Genomic DNA, 19,966 nt, shown 5'->3' with positions numbered 1-19,966 from the left:
ATACACTATCATTTAAAGACACATGACACAAGATTTTTAAAGGCTCACGAGAGTTCAGATCAGGAGATGATTTTTATCCTTAAAAAAGTTCATTGGTGTAGTTGTATCCTCCAATTGGCCACAGTGCCCAATTCGGAATGGCCCCTTTAAATCCTCACATATTTCCCCATTTGGCAACCCATCACTCACTCACACTTTTCACATTCTCTTCCAACTTCAATTAATTCTATTACCGTATTTTGGTGAAAAAGCCAACAAAAATGGCTGTTGATCAAAAGAACAAACTGAATCAAAACCCAGAAGCTGAAAGAAGAGAAAATAACAATAATAAGCTTCCGAATTTTCTTTTATCGGTTAGGCTCAAAAACGTGAAGCTTGGTTACCATTATCTAATCTCCAATGCATTGTATTTACTGCTTGTAGCTATTCTGGCAATTTCTTCAGCTCATCTTTCAACTCTCTCAGTAGAAGATATCGTCCAGCTATAGAGCCAACTCAGGTACAATCTCGTGACGGTCACTGTATGTCCAAGTCTGTTGGTGTTTTTGGGCACGCTTTACTTTATGAGCCGCCCGAGAAAAGTGTACTTGGTTGATTTTGCATGTTACAAGCCGGGGCCAGAGCGGCAGGGCACTAGAGAATTTTTCATGGAGAGGTCGGCGAAGATTGGTTGTTTTTCGGAAGAGAACTTGGCATTTCAGAAGAAAATTCTTGAACGGTCTGGCTTGGGGCAGCACACTTATTTCCCTGAGGTCGTGATGCGTTTCCCGCCGAACCCTTGTATGGCTGAGGCTCGGAAGGAAGCTGAGACGGTCGTGTTTGGTGCCATTGATGAGCTCTTGTCCAAAACTGGCGTAAAGGCTAAAGATATTGGGATTCTTGTGGTGAATTGCAGCGGGTTCTGTCCAGCACCATCTTTGTCGGCCATGATTGTAAATCATTACAAGCTTAGAGGCAACATTATGAGCTATAATCTTGGTGGCATGGGTTGCAGTGCTGCACTTATTTCAGTAGACCTTGCCAAACAGCTTTTACAGGTTAAATTTCTGTCACTTCCCTTTATTATTAATATTTAGATCTTGACACCAACAAAGTGTTGGCTCCACTGGCAATGGAGTCCCCCTTAAGTGGCTTGACTGTGTTTGCTCCCCAATTTGAGTCACAGGGAAGTCGTCTTTGTTGGGAGAACTTGTGCCTCCAGGTTTGAGCGGAGACTTCTAGTCTGGGTTGTAGTACGGGCTTAAAGGTACCTCCTATAGTTGGGGCCCTCTCCAGGATACCTCGTGGTTAAGCCAAAAAAAAAATATATTTAGATCTTGACGATATATAATATACTATAAAGTTACGTTAATATGGTCACGTAAATTGTGGGATGTGGACCTTTTGTTTGAGTATATTTTGGTGATCCTAATGCGCATTTGATCAGCTTAGACACCAAGAATTGAACTGAGAAATATTAACGCAACAGCTAGCAGCCAAACATCTACCAACTGCTCTAGTTGAACTTTTAAAGCCAATAGATCCAGTCATGATTAACAATTTTTCAAGTTGTTTTGTACGCTATAGGACTAAGACTTTTTTATGTTATTGGAACAGCCGCACCCCAATTCCTATGCCTTGGTAATGAGCATGGAGAACATAACACTCTACTGGTACTTTGGCAACGACAGGTCCATGCTTGTATCAAATTGCCTCTTCCGCATGGGTGGTGCCGCTATCCTTTTATCTAACCGATCCTCCGATCGCCGTCGATCAAAGTACCAACTCATCCACACTGTCAGAACCCACAAGGGAGCTGATGACAGGTGCTACAATTGTATCTTACAAAGAGAAGATGACACCAAAAGAGTTGGAGTTTCACTCTCAAAGGACCTCATGGCTGTCGCTGGAGAAGCCCTTACGACTAATATCACAATACTGGCACCACTAGTCCTCCCAATGTCAGAAAAACTCTTGTTTTTTGCAACTTTGGTTGCTAAAAAAGTCTTTAAAATGAAAATCGAGCCTTATATCCCAGATTTTAAGTTGGCTTTTGAGCATTTCTGCATCCATGCTGGAGGCAGAGCGGTGTTAGATGAGCTAGAGAAGAATCTTGAGCTCAGTCAATGGCATATGGAGCCTTCCAGAATGACTCTTTACAGATTTGGTAACACTTCTAGCAGCTCTTCGTGGTATGGATTGGCTTACTCTGAGGCTAAGGGGAGAATGAGAAAAGGTGACAGAACATGGCAGATAGCATTTGGATCAGGATTCAAGTGTAACAGTGCTGTGTGGCAAGCATTGAGGACTATCAATCCTGCAAAGGAGAAGAATCCTTGGATTGATGAGATTCATGAGTTTCCTGTTCGTGTCCCTAGAGTAGCACCTGTTGATTTGAAGGCTCCTTAATTTCCTTTGATTTGAAGGCTTTTTAATTTCCTTCAATGGTGGGAGTATTATATCTGATCGATTAGCATACTTCACAATACGATTATATATGTAATATTTGGATCCATATATAGTTCGCCACTCCGTTTATTAATTATTGTTTTATTATGTACATTCACCGACTCTTTCTACCACGCAGTTTTTACATCCACCTTCCCTCTTCATATGTGAAAATAATCTTTCTTTTATCTCTTGCAAACTCAACAACATAGGTCGGAGAGAGAAAAAGCAATTGAGCAACTACCCCCAAAAAAATTTTATTGCTTATTTTTGTTTGTTTGCATGCATCTGAAATCATGAATAGACTCATTTCGCATGCGTTTGGGGCAGCTGCGCTGTGGCAGTATAGTATCATTGAATTTCTAGTATCGTATTTTATTACCAATATTTTTTTTCTTGGTAATCGGATAGTGACTTTTGATAGGTTTTAGTATAAACTATAAAGTGAGAATATCAATGCCAAAATATTGAAAATATAAGGTGTTTTTTTTTTCTAATTTTTAGGGACCAAAAATATGAACGTATTATTAGATACATCTCCCGCTGTCTGTATTCAATTTGATCTCTTGTTAATGTATGATGGTAATTTCATAAAAAGGTACTTAAAATTAAAAAAAAAATCAAAAAGTAAACTCATGACCGAGTTGGCCGTTGCAGCACTTCACTATTGGTTCTAAGAATGCATTGGACATATCTTGTCTTTCATCTACCAAACTCAAGCTAAATAGCAGTCCATTTAACCACCCAAACAAACAGAAGACTCTTCTCTTTTCGCTTCTAATCTGAAGAGGCCCCAGTTTGAATGAACAGTAATGAGCAATAAAGTATGAATGGATTGCGAGTAATCCAGATAACCCAATGCATGTTAAGTTAGAGCTTTTTGGTTGATTTGATGTTGTGTTTGAAAATGGATTTAATGCTCTGTTTGATTTGTTGAAGAAGCTACTACATGTTTTTAGTTTGATTTGCACTAGTGATGAACTAAATAAACCATTGCATATTAAAGATTAGTTACTTTCATGTGATTTATATGTTAAACAAAAATGGATTTTAGCTTTTTAATAGCAAATACAAATCCAAACTTTTGTAATAAAATTGAAATGGAAAAAAAATTGAGTTTTTTAAATGAAATTAATTTTTAGGATTGTATTTCTGATTACAATTTAAGATTTAGGTGGGTTTACTTCCAAATACAATTTTTATATATAAACATGAATTCTAAAAATTAAACATAAGACTTGTAAATGGAAGGTAAAAGGAGTGAATTAATATAAAACTCGTAAATTGATGTATTATTAGTGAATAAAACAAAAACTTGCAAATATAACATAAAATTCATAAATTAACACTAAGTGCAAAATAAAATATAAATTTTAGAAATTAAACATAAGATTTGTAAATGAAAGATAAAACAAATAAATTAATATAAATCTAGTAAATTGATGTATTGCTAGTAAACAAAATAAAAACTTGCAAATATAACTTAAAACTAGTAAATCAAAATTAACCGTAAAATAAAATATAAATTTTAGAAATGAAACAAAAGACCGGTAAAGAAAGGTAAAATAAGTAAATTACTATAAAATTGGTAAATTAATGTATTATTGGTAAATAAAATAAAATTTACAAGTATAACATAAAATTAATAAATCAACATTAAGTGCAAAATAAAGCATAAATTTTGAAAATGGAACATTACACTTGTAAATGGAAGGTAAAATAAGTAAATTAATATGAAAATTGTAAATTAATGTATTACTGGTAAACAAAACAAAAACTTGTAAATATAACATAAAACTAATAAATCAACACTAGCTGTAAAATAAAACATAAATTTTAGAAATAGAATGTAAGACTTGTAAAAGAAAGGAAAAACAAGTAAATTACTATAAAACTAGCAAATATTTACAAATATAACATAAACAAGTAAATCAACATTAAGTGTAAAATAAAACATAAATTTTGTAGATTATGCCTAAACTTATGAATAAAAGGTAAAATAAGTAAATTAATATAAGAGTTACTACAAACAAAAAAAAAGTTCACAATTGTAAAATAAAAACTCATTATAATGTTTATGATCTTATACATTTATTAATTTTTTTATTTAAATTGAATAATGCTAGTTTTTCATCTATGTAATACATGTGATTTTTCATCAACAATGAAATTTATTCTCAAAATTAGATTTTGAAAAATTATTATTTTAGTATCTTTCATAGTTGTTGTAAGATGAAGTTATTTTACATCTTTCTACACTTCCTCAATAACAACCTTAAATGGTCTCTAAGTACAACTAAAAAGTTTGAAGCTACATGAAGTATACATAAAACTCAAAATTAGATCTAATTTTATTGATACATCATGTATGTGTCTAGTAAAATAAGAATATTTTTTTATTTTGTTTTTGCGTGATCCATATCAAGATAAATAACTGTGCTAAATGAACTTGTGTAATAAATAGATATTATTATAAAACAATGGGAAAAAAAGTATACAAATGTCCTAGAATAAATATAAAATTTATGGTTAAACCAACTCAATAAAACTTATTCTACTTTTTTTCAGTATAATTTTTTATTTAATTAATTAGTAATTTTTTCTTTGTTTAATTAAAGAAAATATTTTTTGTAAATGAATAAAATATTTTTCACTAAAATTCTATGGAAATAATGTTAATTTTTTAAATAATTAATAATATTGTACGAATTTACTGGTTTTACTTTATAGTTATTAGTTCTATATGTAATTTATAATATTTTTGTCTATCATAGTATTGATGCCGTAATTTTTATTACGGCATTATGGAATATATATGTATATATATTATTTTTTGGCTTTTTTTAATTATTTTTCCTCTTCTTCACGATATCGAAGAAAATTGTGCCCAATCTTCTATATATACGGGCTTTTATTCTCTCTTTACTGATGAAAAATTCAGCGGCCTATAAAATTCACAATTTGGTTGTACCTCTTTTTCAATTGATAATTGATAGAAATTTGGGAGCGAGGAGGTCCTATCATGAGGGGACTTCAATTTCAATTGTATCTTGTCTAAAAAGGAAAAAAAAAAATCCGCCAAAACTACAAGTCCTTTGGGTTTTGGCATTTTAGCATGCACTCTGTTAATCTCACATATTTAATAAATAATAGATTCATGTTCAATATATTCATTAATTGGTAGGAATAATTACAGGCAACATTTTGAGCAAAATACACTTAAAAAGTGAAAAATAAGATAGATCTTACTTAACAAAGAAGTAGAAGAGAAAAGGGTAATGATTGAAGCTACAAATGGACAAGAAATTCTCAAGGCAAAGGAGATGGCTGCAAAATATCGTGCAGCTAGTAGCACTGCACTCCAAAGAACGAAAGAAACTGCTCGATTACTTTTGAAATCAAATTGTTTTTTGCACCTGCTATATTTCTGTGTTTGTATCTACAACAACCAATCTGCTTATTTTATTCTCTAATAATTTGTTGTTTTATAAGTCTTGATAGAACTAAAAAGAAAATTGTTAAGAATGGAGGTTTTTGTGATATAAATACCATTTTTATTTTTAAACTACTTGACAAATATGATTTTCTTAATTGAAGTTTAGAAATTATTAAGTTGTTTACAAATTGTGATAGAAATCCCGTCTTTTTAGTTAATGAGTATGCAATGTCTAATATTGGTTATCATGGTTATTTTTGTCATTTTATAATTTTATTAGTGTATTGGGAGCAAAACATATTTTATTCTATTATCGAACAACATCCTACTGGTTGTTATAGTATTTTTCTTAGTTTTAGGGATATTTCAGTTATTTCTATGTTCTAACAATCATTAGATGGAAATACAAACGACAGGGGAGATATCTAATAATACGCTCATATTTTCTCTCAAACTGTCAATATGGTGAACCTCAGGAGAGGTGCTTAAAAAATACCCAATTTTTTTTTCTTAGTGCACAAACTTCGCGGGATACATCTTTATTAAAATTAAAAATGATTGAATACTCTAGTAAAAAGATCTAATGGTGAGCCTTACAAGCGCGAAATTCAGTGGCCGACAAAGAACCGTCGATGGTGTGTTCCTACACATTTGAGCTCGCAACTTCGAAAGGATGGAACTTTATTTGGTTTGAGGGTGACTCGTATTCGACTTTAGTTTATCTTATAAGTCCCAAATCCAAGCCACCATGGTGTCTGCATATTAGATAGTTTAATTGTTTGAGATCTATTCGTAGACTACACTTTGTTAGTTCACACATTTATAGAGAGAAGAATTCAGTTGTTGATAACCTTGCTAATTTGAGGTTAAACCTTAATGCTTATGATTGGCAAAATGACCCTCTTGTTTCAATTCGTAAAAGTTTGCATGAGGATGCTTGTGGACTTCCCAAGTATCGTTTCGAATGATTATTTTTGTATTCTTTCTTCTCTTTTTTCCCCTTAATAAAATTCAATATCTTTTAATAATAATAATAATAATAATAAAGTTGGAGGACTTTGGAATTGTATTACATTTAATAATGTAATAATGAGCCTTACCCTCAGTAAATGTAAATAAGTAAACAAAATAAATTCCTAAAAGAAGAAATTAAGAATTAAAATGCATATGAAGATTCAAAAAATCACAAAAAAATCATTGGCATCTCAAGAAACAAATTTTTGTAGAAAGTAATGTTATGTTTGCTCCCTTTGGATACTCAATCAGGAAACTCATTGATGTGCCATTTTATTTGTCATCTATTGAGTTAATTGTAAAAATAATAGATTAATAATTAATAATATATAAATTAATACCATAATATGGTATAAAATGATTTGTGACAATAAATATCTCAATTAAATATCTAAAATTAAGTAAGCGTTATGTCACGGGATGAGTTTCGTTGTGCAGCAACCCATGCGGTACTTAAGCGACTTTTAGCACTCAAGTCGCTAAGTAAGCATAGAACACTTCTCAAACTAGCGAAGCAAGAATGCTTACAAAAAATGCTAGAGAGAAGTAGAGCATTGTGGCAAAAATATATTTTATTACACACTAAAGAATATATTATAAGAGAGCTTTACAAGAGAGTTAGAAAGCTTGTGTGTGTGCTTGAGTGTTTGTGTGTAGTGTGGTTGGTGGGCAAATGATGGGGTTCATCTCTATTTATAGACTTGGGTGCAAGGTTCTTGAAGTTTCCATGCAACTTGCACAAATATCTCCTAGGACCCAAATGTTCAATTCTAGAAAACTCTAGGTATTTACAAATTGTTGAGAACTCTAGAACTCGGGCCGGGCTTGGATGGTCGCTAAGCGCACCATGGCTGGCTTGTTGTGTTGGCGGCGCATTACTAAGCGCATCTCTCTTCTAAATTCATCCTGCTTTGTGTGCTAAGCGTATCCCACTTCTAAGTGCACTCCACTTCGTGGCGGACTTTTGCTAAACGAACCCGTGTGCGCGGAATTAATCAGAGACGGGAGATTTGAGTAGCCCGTGACAATTAGCATTATTATTTTGTAAGTAAATACATATTAGTGATTAGTTGTTAACATCTTTGTATTCTTAATTTTTGTTTCAATAAAGATAGTTCATCATGTTGAAACTGAAATACTGAAATTAATTCTCAATTTGATTGCTATTGATTGAGAAAGAAAGCCTTATTAGGTTGAGGGGTGATGTCGGCGAGCCTAAAACTTTGTGAGCGAGGTCATGAATATGATGATTAATGCAAGAGTATTACTGCATAAATAAGCATGTGCACTTGAAAAAATTTAAAGAATAATATACATAGATAATCATTATTTTATAAGTATAAAGGTTCAATTTATACAAAATGATTGAAAATACGATGAAAAAAGAATGACACAACTATGAATAAGGAGTTGGATTGATAAGTAAAAATAGAATGAACAAATTTTTATGTTACTGACAATCAATCTTTCTAATAAGACATTGAAAATCTTTGATTCTCGTCTCTTTATAAGGTCATGCAATAAATTAGGAAGTCATTCATTTGAACTATATAATCTTTCATGCACATATTTTTTCAACCATGATAAATCATAAGTTAATTTTTTTAATATTATCAAGGAATTCTTTCATTTAGAAAATCGTTTCTTTGATTAAAAAAAAAACCTTCAATTTCAAGCATTTATCTTCATTCTCGATCTTTTTTATTTTTAATATCATTTTCTTATATGGCGGCAGAAGTGGAGGTTGGTGGTTGTTGAATGTTTTTTTTTAAGAGAACATATTAACAAAAAAAGGATTTTACTCTTTTATGTACTGCCACCAAAACCCCATCATTGATATATATACTAATTAATCTCCACAGGTTTAAGGACTCTCAACCAATATCCGCAAGGGGATTATACATAAGGATCATGTTAGGATCCTAAAGATCTCTAATATTGAAGTTTCTCAATCAAGATTATGGAATTTTATTTGGTTGGAGATGACTCGTCTTCGACTTTAGCTTATCTTATGAATACCAAATCCAAGCCACCATAGCTTCTGCTCATCAGATGGTTGAATGATTTGAGATTTATTTGTAGAATATACTTTGTTAATTCACATATTTATAGAGAGATGAATTCAGTGGCTGATAGCCTTTCTAATCCGAGGTTAAATCTTAATGCTTATAATTGGTGAGATGATCTTTCTGTTTCAATTTGTAAGAGTTTGCATGAGGATGCTTGTGGACTTCCCAAATATCATTTCAAATTATTATTTTTGTATTCTTTCTTCTCTTTTTTTCCCCACCTTAATAAAATTCAGTATCTTTCATTAAAAAGAAAGAAAGAAAGTAAGAGGACTTTGGTATTGTACTACATTTAATAATGTAATAGTAAGCCTTGCCCTTAGTAAATGTAAATAACAAAATAAAATAAATTCCTAGAAGAAGAAATTAAAAATTAAAATGCATATGATGATTCAAAAAATCATTGGCAGTCTCAAGAAATTAATCTTTGTAAAAAGTAATGTTATGTTTACTCATTTTGGATCCTCATTCAAGATACACACCATGTGCTACTTTATGCGTCATCTATTGAGCTATTTGCAAAAATAATAGATTAATAATTAATAATAAAATAACTTAATACAGTATTAAATGATCTATGACACATCAGTAAATATCTCAATTAAATATCTAAATTAAGTAAACATAGCATTATTATTTTTGTAAATAATACATATTAGTGATTAGCTGCTAACATATTCGTATTCTTAATTTTTGTTTCAATAAAGATAGTTCATCATGTTGAAATTGAACAACAAAAATTAATTCTCAATTTGACTGCTATTGACTGAGAGAGAAAGTCTTATCAGGTCGAGCGATGATGTCGGCACATCTAAAACTTTGTGAGTGAGGACATGAATATCGGAATATGACGAGTAATGCAAAACTATTCTTGCATAAATAAGCATATGTATTTAAAAAAATTTAAAGAATAATATATGGTGATAATTATTAATTCATAAGTATAAAGGTTCAATTTATACAAAAAGATTGAAATCAGGGGCGGAACTTAGGAGAAAGTTCTACGGGGGCCAAATTTAAACTTTCAATTTTTATGTTATTATATATTAGTGATTTAGTGGGCTTTAGTGGGTTTGATTGATTTGTTTCTTACTATTTTGATGCTATCATTGGTGGGCTTAACAGTAAAAATACAATATTATTTAATATATAAACTTTATACATTAATTGTACATGGGCCAATATGAACGTTTTACACAAACTTTTCATATTTTATTTATAAATTAACCCTAAAATTTTTTAAAATTCTGCAAGGGCCATGGCACCCTCTAATCTTATATGGCCTCCACCCTTGATTGAAACTACAAAAAAAAAAAATGATACAATTGGATTGATCATTAGATATTTATTCAACAAATTTTTATGTTACTGAAAATCAATCTTTATACTAAGACATTAAAAATCTTTGATTCTCGTCTCTTTATAGTGTCATGCAATAAATTAAGGAGTCATTCATTTGAATTATCTAATCTTTCGTGTACATATTCTTTTAACCATAACAAATCATAAAGTTAGTTTTTTGATATTATCAAGGAATTATTTCATTTAACCATAACAAATCATAAAGTTAGTTTTTTGATATTATCAAGGAATTATTTCATTTTTTTTCGAATGGAAACATAACATAACAGTCTAAAACAAAAGTATTTGTTAACACGAGGATGCTTGTTCACCAAAAAGAAACACAAAAACATAGCACAACCATCACAAATTAAGATTTCAAGGGAACAACTATCCCCACGCCTAAAAAAGGAAAAACAACCATCCTGATTCAAGAGATAGATGGAAACATAACATAACAGAGTCTGAAATAGAAGCATTTGTTAATACGACCAAAACAAAAATAAAAGATTACTTCATCGATCAAGCAATAACTTAACACAAAACCGTACACTCTCTCACAATTAATCAGACTCCAGAAACTCTTCAGGTTTTGTGACACACAACCAATGCCATTCTAACCATCTTAAGCATAAGCGGATACTTGTTTGCAAAGTCTACAAATTCCTCACAGCGTATCCGCTCCTGCGCCTCTTCAACAATCAACTTCAATGCAGCCTCCAACAATGCTTTGTGTCTACAACAATATGCTAAATATAAAACCTCAAGATCATTTGATGAGGTTATAGACGAAAGGCTATGGCGCGCGCACAACTCCCACAAGTACCAGATTTCATACTTGTAAGCTGCCTTAAATAATGTCATAATTAATATGTGTTAATAAAAAATAAGAATATGGAGGCAAAGAACAAAGAATAATTTCTTAGGATTTGAGACGTGTTTGCACACTTTCCTTTAAGGTTTTATTTGCCCTCTCCAATCTTGGTTTGCTATAGAGTATTAATGGCAAATTACCCCCAAGATATATCAAATCCTGAATACAAATCTCTAGCAAATAAGATTGTATTTCCAGAACATATATGAAACCTGCAAAATCTGATAATCATTTCCAAAATATGTATATATCTTTTATGAAGAAGATGTTAATTCAAAAGAATGCAACCATTCGAAATGGTACTTCTTCAAAAAACTCTTTTGGTTTGAATTTGCAACGATTAACACTTGAAATTTTCAAGCTTGTCAACCGTTTCTAGTTGACGCCTTTCTGGAAATAAATGGTTAGCCGTTTTCTCAATAAACGGTGAGCCGTTTTATTCTAGAATGTCAAATACGTTGCTCTCTGTACATAAACGGTTAACCGTTTTCTCAATAACCGGTGAGCCGTTTTCTCTAGACCATAAAACATGCTCTCTGGAGTTAAACGGTTACCGTTTTTGTCCAGAATATCAAACCAAAGATTAAAAATGTTACAATCTCTCTTACAATCCCCACTAGATTGTAATATTTTTCAGATTTATTAATGATCAACTTATACATACAAAAAGGTGTCTTTCGATTTTAACCTTTAATTAGTGAGTGCTCTCAGGAAGTTTGACTATCCCACCACATCCATATGATCCATCTAAATTTGGCATGCCCAAGATTTTTGATCTTGTAGCGAGTACGCCTTTGTGTGCAGGCATGGGAGTCTCGTCATCGAGAGGTTTGAGTTGTATGTCAGGGGGAGTTTGTTCTCTGAATGAAGCATCATATCCGATGAATGCAGTTTTCATATCCTCCAAATCTTCCTGCCTTTTCATATACTCCCCCATTCTGTTGGTGCATGCTAGAAAAATGAATCTATAAGAGGAGACGCATCGGGGGATGGTGGTGGCGATTCGAGGAATGGCGGTGGGTGTGGGCCTTTTGGCTGATAGTGGACCCAGCAAAAGACCTGCGGTGAGTCGGTAGATGTATGTATTGGGGTGTGCGTGATTTTGGTGGCCTTCCGGGAAGTTGCAGTCCTCATATATTTAGAGCAGTTATCATGTTCATCTGGTTCTGGTTATGGTTTTGGCCCAAGCTCATCTGGAGGGCAATTGTCCATGATTTGATCGCCTTTCGTGACGTCAAATCCCTCAGGTAAATTTCCATTTAGCACAAGCTCTAACTCCCCATACACTAGCGGATCGGGGTAGTAAAAGATTGTGGGGGGGGGGGGGGGTTCGGGACATGAGCAGAGAGTTGAATCAAAGACGCAGTCCTTAGGTAAAAGTGGCAAAAATCTCTAACATCTTCAACTTGAATGGCGGCGAATCAGGGCTATCGTCCATTGTTTAGGAGTAGCGGCGTTGGTGTACGTATTTGATTTGGGAATCGAGCAATTAAGGAATTCTTTCATTTAGAAAGTCATTCTTTTAATATTTATCAATCGAAATATTCAAATTGAAGTATTCTATCTTGACTTTGAACTTGTGGAGGAATTCTTTTATTTTGGCTCCATTTCAAGTAAAACTTATTTAAGTAAAGTTTTTATAAAAAAAAGTTTTTGCTAAAAAAAAAAGTTAGTTGTTTAGTTGTCAATAAGAGATTTTATTAAAAATTTATGAAACTACTTTAATAGGCAAGTTTTTTAAAGTTATATTATGAAAACAATAAATAAGTAGAGGATATTTTAAATATTTTGATATCTAAAAAAAAAACTTTTCAACCTCTACTCCCAAAAGCTCAAAATTTGAGATTTTACTAGTAGAAGTAAAATAACTTATTTAATCTTCAAAATCTCTATTAGAAAAATAACCAAACAACAACAAAAATTATGATAAGAGCTTATGGGATAAACACTTATCACATTAAAAAAGTCATATCAAACAAGCACTTATAAAGTCATTCCTTTGATTTAGGAAAAAAACTTCAATTTTAAGGATTTATCTAGATTCCCAATCTCTTTTTTAATTTTTAATATTATTTTCCTCTATGGTGGCAGAAGTGGAGTTGATGGTCTTCGAATTTTTTTTAAGAGAATATATTTATAAAAAAAAAAAGGATTTTACTCTTTTATGTACTGCCACCAAAACCCCATCATCGATGTATATAGTAATTAACTTCCACAGGTTTAAGGACTCTCAACCAATATCGGCAAGGGGATCATGTATAATTAAGGATCAATTAAAGATCATGTTAGGATCCTAAAGATCTCTGATATTGAAGTTCCGCAATCAAGATCTTGGTGATTGATATGTTCCTTTTAAGTTATTTTCTTTTCAAAATTAGTCTTCGAGCCGCTTTGAATAACAATGAGAGTGGAGTTGACATTTTCTTATAAATATTGTTTTAGAATTTCCCAGTGTCAATCACAATTTGATCAACCCGTCAACATGATACTCGACCACTTAATTAAGGAAGAGGTATCTTATTGAAATTTAAAATTCTACATGCATTCTACTAATTAACCTTAAAAGAGATATACCACTTCTCTAAGCCTGCAGCATTAATTATTGCAGCAATATTTTATATAAATAGTTACTAAACGGGCATAAACGTCCCCAACGTCCAACCATTAAAAATCAATTGGCATAACTTTTGGCACATGAACTGGAAAGTTATCAATTTCATCCATCCAAGGATTCTTCTCATGAGCAGGATTGATAGTCTTCAATGCACGCCACACAGCACTGTTGCACTTGAATCCTGATCCAAATGCTATCTGCCAAGTCTTGTCACCTTTCCGAATTCTTCCCTTGGCCTCAAAGTAAGCCAATTCATACCACAAACAACTGCTTGAAGTGTTCCCAAATCTGTAGAGAGTCATTCTTGAAGGCTCCATAACCCATTCATTGAGTTTGAGATGCTTCTCTACCTCATCCAGCACAGCTCTCCCTCCAGCATGGATGCAGAAATGCTCAAAAGCCAACTTGAAATCGGGAATATAGGGCTTGATTTTCATTTTAAAGATCTTTCTTGCAACTAAAGTTGCGGTAAACAAGAGCTGCTCAGACATTGGTAGAACTAACGGTCCGAGTGTGGTAATATTAGTTTTAAGGGCTTCTCCAGCAACAGCCATCAGGTCTTTTGAGATTTTGACTCCAATTCTTTTGGACTCATCTTCTTGTTGTGAGACACAATTATAGCTTCTGTCGTCGCCGCCCTTGTGCGTGCGGAGGGTGTGAACTAGCTCGTACTTTGAACGGCGGCGATCAGATGATCGATTGGAGAGAAGGATAGCAGCTCCACCCAATCGAAATAAGCAGTTTGTGAGAAGCATGGATCTGTCATTGCCAGCGTACCAATTCATAGTGAGGTTCTCTGTGCTCACCACTAGAGCATACGAATTGGGTTGCAGCTGTTACTCACAATGAAAATTAGTATATCCTCGTGGTTTCAAAATTAATAAAAATTTTCCCAAAAAAATAATTGACATTAAATCCGGTTATCCAAAATTATATATATATATTTTTTTTTAAACTTTTCTCATAGGAAAGTAATTCACACTAAAAATATCTAAAAATTAATCAATGAAAATTTCTTGTCCTTTACACATATAGGAGGGAGACTTACATTTTGCTATGCGAAGTACCAGCGTAGCATTAAACTGTAATGTGAAAAAGCCTGGATGAACTATACATTCATATACTGAGACATTTGTTTTAAATCAATCAATATTCGTACTCATCGCCGCGGGGCGGGCCCCCGGGGGGGTGTGTGGTTTATCAACCAGTTGTGCCGATGACCCACATGATTTGATTAATTCTAAATAGCTCTGAGAGGAGATCAATTAATGCATACTATAGATCACCAATATTTTGTCACACTCCTCAATTTTTTCATTACATTAATTAACTATCATGAACTCTGAGAGACTAGAGAAATGTAAATAACAGAAATAACAATGAAGGCAAACCTGCAAAAGCTGTTTGGCGAGGTCGATAGAAATAAGACCAGCACTGCAACCCATACCACCAAGATTATAGCTCAAAATGTTGCCTCTAAGCTTGTAGTGATTCACAACCATCGCTGACAAAGATGGCGTTGGATTAAACAAGCTGCTGTTCACCACAAGAATTCCAATATCTCTAGGCTTCACCCCAGTTTTGTCCAAGAGCTCATCGATTGCTCCGATTATTACACCCTCAGTCTCCTTCCTTGCCTCCGCCATATTTTTCTCACCCGCCGGGTTGTCCAACATGGCTTTCGGGACGTATGACATATTCCCCATCCCGGATCTCTCTAGAATTTTCTTGTGAAAGGATAAAGTTTCCTCTGAAAATATCCCAATTTTGCTCGCTATTTGCATGAAAAGTTTTCGGCTGCACATTTGAGATGGATTGTCAGGCTTGTAACAAGCAAAGTTCACCAAGTAAACTTTTCTCGGGCGACTCATTAGGTAAACGGTCGATGTAAATACAAGAGAAACCAAGCATAAAAGCAGTGTCCCAAAGTTGAACCTGAGCTCGTTCCATAGCTTGGAGAAATCATCAACTGTTAAAGTTGAGAGATGAGTCAAAACAATGAAAAGGAGTGGAAGAAGCAAGAGATATAAAGCATTGGAGATCAGATAGTGATAACCAAGCTTCACATATTTGAGCTTGATGGATAGGAAGAAATTGGGAAGATTGTTCTTCTTTTCTTGATCAGTGGCCATTATTTGATAGCCAAAAACAAACCAAAAAGCCACTAAGAAAATCACCTAGATGTGTGTGTGGATAAAAGTTCGGAAATTAGCTTAAAGAGGATATCTAACTTTGACAGTGCGTAAAATATGTCTAATAAATGAATATATAAGAAATAAAAGATGAAGGGTAAATGCTAACCAGCTAGGGTTTTAAGTAGTAATAGAAGTTGCAGGAGCTGAAGAAAATTTAAAAGCGGAAGCTAGTGTATATGAACGGAAGCCAACAAATGAAAGGGGAAGTGTAAGCAAAAGCAATGGCTTGCAGCATTCAGAAGTGAATAGAATTTATAGGGCGGAGAGAGAAAGCAACTACCTCTGCCAAATTCTTTAATGACATGTATGACAAACATTATTACGTTAAATATATGAGAACTACTATTTGAACAGCGGCAAGATAATAAAACTATAGAAATTATTAAGTACTGTTCATGCTATAATAACACGGTAGCATACGAAATGATAATATTGTTCATGCTACAATGTTGTCATTTCTATCTTCCTGCTGTCTTGTTGTTGTTTAAATAGTATTTTTCTAAATGCATATGTATGGGTTTCGCTGTACTTAATGTGTCATCGACTTTAATTTAATCTAATAGTTATTAATTAGGAATAATGATAGAGAGCTCACTCTAATCCCATTTCAACTCCACACAAAAGTAAATAAGAGTTAAATTAATAATAAAGTTATCCCAAAATTTGAATTAAAAAAAAAATGGGTGCTAGTCTACAGCGGCAAGAATTCATGTTTCTCTACCATTATTGGGTAGTATATATTTTCTGCAAAGAAAACGCTGTGAGCAGAAGCTTTATCGGTTCGGTTCATTCGAGTGCTCTTGATCGTCACTAAAATACAAGCTTGTTGTTTTGTATTTTTTTCCCCCCCTTTTTTTTTTGAAAGGCATTGTGTACGTAATTAGATGAAGAATTCACATGAAGATTCACTTAAGAATTTTTCCAAATGCAAAAATTAAGAATATAACTCTTTTTTTTTTCCAAACCTAGAGTTACTGCATGTGCAAGTATTTATTCATAGCCGATTACATGAAAGTCGTCTTGTATTAGTAGAACTTTACGTACGCCGATGAAATTAAATAACATCTATTATATCATTCACTTTAATTCACTTTGTGAAAAGTTCCTCTCGAAGTGGTGGCCATATATTTAATGAATCTCCATAGTATGGTGAGATTATTTAATTTATTAGTATAAATCACATGGTAAGAACCGTGTCTCTTAATAATTTCTCTATATGCAACCGACATAACATAACTCCTTAATTTTCAAAAATTTCTCTCACACGTTTTCTATTTTTTATTTTAATATACATATTTTTTTAGTGAACTATTGCAAGACGAGAGAATATGTTATTATTGATCAAGTTGGGAAAAAAACAAAATTCTAACTCAAACCAGTCAAAACAAACATATTTTATAAGTTGAAAAAAAATTTTAAAAAAAAGAAGAGAGAGAAATAATTTTTTTTGAGATTCTATACAATTTTTTCTTTTGCATTATATGAGATTATTACTCAAATTACAAACATTAAATATTGTATATTACTGTTTAAATTCTTACCGAAATAATATCTACTTCACTCATATTTCAAAAAATAAAATTATTCTTTCATTAAATTATTTTTTATAATTAAAAAAAAATGCCTCCACCAAGTGAGATTCTGGAGTGGTTAAAAACTTTAAATTTTGAATAAAAAGCGTAGAGTAGTAGAGTCGATGTTTTAAAGGCAAGTTGAAAAGACGTTTCTTTTAGAAAAGGATTAAATGGTTAAAAATAAATAGGGTTGATTCTTAACACTTGGCAATTCACACGCTAGATTTTCTTTAGAATTTATATATATATATATATATATATATAGATTGAGTTCTGATATTTGAATATTATCAAAACATTACTTAGATAGAAAATAAAATACTATTCTCATTATGATATTACTATAATAAACAAAATAACGACAATTTTTATATTATAAAAATGTCGTTTCTATTACCATTTTGTAGATAGTAAAATAATATTTTTTACATAAATTCACATTAGTCATTCAACCCAATCTAATTATTAATATTAGTTCGAAAAAATTGACTCACTTAACTAATTGTGAAAATTGAAACACTCAATTTATTTAAATTTAATTGGATTGGGTATAGTTGGAGCAAATTCATCGGTTTGATCCATTACAATTAATTTTAAACCCAAATTTAAAATTATAAAAAAAAAATAAAAGTTTCACCATGTAATTTATTTTCTTATCCATTAAAGAGAAAGATTGGTCTTTTACGGGTCAATTAATGGTGACAATGAAGATATATTAAAATGTAGGAGCTAGCTAAGTTACGGATTCTGTAACTTACAGATCCAGCTTTAGCCAACTCCCATACACACCCATTTGCCGGCTTTTCTCTCCCCTCAAGATATGTGTGCTCTTGAAACAATATGGCTAAGGAAATTTACAATCGTCCACCTGTTTATTTTATTTATTTTTAAATACACAAATACTTTTTTTTTTCAGCGTGTCACCTGAAGTTTGCTTTTAGTTGCATTCGTCAACTTTCGTCTAATTTCTGTTAGTGGGTTTAACAGAATGTTAATGAAATGATCTTTTTAATTTTTAAAATTATAATTTAACCCAAAATAAATAGAAATTGGAGATAAATTGGATGATTTTAATTATTTTCAAAGGTGGATGCTAGAAATTGGAGGAAAATAGTGTTTGTTGCTTGCTAAATTTAGAAAAAATTTATTTATTTTTTTGAAAGAGAAAAAATAAATATAAATTTTTTAAATCTAGCAAGCAACTATTTTCCTCCAAAAAAATAAATACAAATTTTCTAAATTTAGTAACAAACATTATTTTCCTCCAATTTCTAGCATCCACCTTTGAAAAAAATTAAATTCATCCAATTTATCTCTAATTTCTATTTATTATGGGTTAAATTATAATTTTGAGGGGTAAAAAGGTCATTCCGTTAAATTCGCTAACGAAAATTAGACGAAAGTAGATGAATGTAATAAAAAACAAACTTAAAAAAATATTTATATATTTTTAAAAAAAACAAAACAAACAAGTGGACGGTTATAAATACCTCATATGACAATGACGTGTCACACCATAATATATACTTTTTAACACACATTTATTATTTTATAATTTTGTAAAAGGACGCATTTATTGTGGTCATTATGGCTGTTCGAGGAAATTTAATGCTTTTGCATATCTTTAATTATCTCTGATACTGTGTATTTTCGTAGAAATTTAATGTTTTTGAAAAATCTCTTAAAGATAATAGGACAAAACTACTTTACAACCGTTGTACTAAACTCTTAAATTTGGTAATTTCTTTAACAGTCCCTATTTTTTTCTCTAAATAACAAAACTTACAATTTTCAAAAATTTTATGCAATAAGCCCAATTAAAATATAATAATTTTAAAATTTTTAAAAATTTATTGGACGTTTTCTTTAGCAATCCCCATTGTTTTTTTGTAAATAATAAAAATCATATGTTTTAATAATTTTATGTAATAAGCCCCAATTAAAATATAATAATTTTCAAATTCTAAAACATTTATTCTTTCTATTTCCTTCTCAAATCAGTTTGTCCTACTTTAAATCTTAATTTATTTATTATCAAACATATAATTCTTCTAAAACTAAAAAAATAAGAGTTTTCTAACTACATAAATTAGATTAATTTCTTAAACACAAAACCTCAAAAACATAATACTTGCATTTTCTCAAAAGAAATATATTGCGTTTATATTTTTTTTTCTATAACAAGATCTAATCAATTAGGGTTTGCTAAATGTGATTAAAGATGGTGGGACGGGTTTACTTTACTAAAATTTAATCTCAATAAGGTGTTTGGCATGAATAAGTAAACTAAAAATAATAAAGCTTAGGCTACCAAATTATCATGTGATAATGACTTTTTTTTTACCCTAAGGAGACCCTAGAATGAGTTTTTTAGACTAAATTTCTGTCTTATGTTAACAAAAGAAAATAAAAATGTTACATT

At 31.8% G+C, this 19,966-nt stretch overlaps 3 protein-coding genes across 4 annotated transcripts; 1 reads left to right on the top strand and 2 right to left on the bottom strand.

Moving 5' to 3' along the window:
- The first annotated feature begins 400 nt into the window (after positions 1-400).
- Positions 401-2,410, top strand: LOC18032399 (3-ketoacyl-CoA synthase 2). Its single transcript, XM_006420011.2, has 2 exons — positions 401-1,037; positions 1,597-2,410. Exons 1-2 carry the CDS (start codon positions 564-566, stop codon positions 2,386-2,388), a joined length of 1,266 nt encoding a protein of 421 aa, XP_006420074.2. The 5' UTR covers positions 401-563; the 3' UTR covers positions 2,389-2,410.
- An 8,462-nt stretch (positions 2,411-10,872) lies between these two features.
- Positions 10,873-12,098, bottom strand: LOC112096756 (BTB/POZ domain-containing protein At3g56230-like). Its single transcript, XM_024180418.1, has 2 exons — positions 11,891-12,098; positions 10,873-11,141 (listed from the first exon to the last, which is right to left on the bottom strand). The coding sequence occupies exons 1-2, from the start codon at positions 12,096-12,098 to the stop codon at positions 10,873-10,875; spliced, it is 477 nt and encodes a 158-aa protein (XP_024036186.1).
- Positions 12,099-13,578: 1,480 nt separating this feature from the next.
- On the bottom strand, positions 13,579-16,187 carry LOC18032503 (3-ketoacyl-CoA synthase 20). Of its 2 annotated transcripts, XM_024190794.1 has the most exons (3): positions 15,711-16,187; positions 15,167-15,572; positions 13,579-14,608 (listed from the first exon to the last, which is right to left on the bottom strand). In XM_024190794.1, the coding sequence occupies exons 1-3, from the start codon at positions 15,905-15,907 to the stop codon at positions 13,826-13,828; spliced, it is 1,386 nt and encodes a 461-aa protein (XP_024046562.1). In that variant the 5' UTR covers positions 15,908-16,187; the 3' UTR covers positions 13,579-13,825. The 2 variants fall into 2 exon arrangements, with proteins under 2 accessions (XP_024046562.1, XP_006420073.1); XM_006420010.2 differs by having other exon boundaries at positions 15,167-16,187.
- Positions 16,188-19,966: the final 3,779 nt, after the last annotated feature.

Source organism: Citrus clementina, unplaced genomic scaffold (genome assembly GCF_000493195.1).
Source record: "Citrus clementina cultivar Clemenules unplaced genomic scaffold, Citrus_clementina_v1.0 scaffold_9, whole genome shotgun sequence".
In the NCBI taxonomy this organism is placed as follows: domain Eukaryota; kingdom Viridiplantae; phylum Streptophyta; class Magnoliopsida; order Sapindales; family Rutaceae; genus Citrus; species Citrus x clementina.
This window is presented reverse-complemented; position numbering and strand designations above follow the sequence as displayed.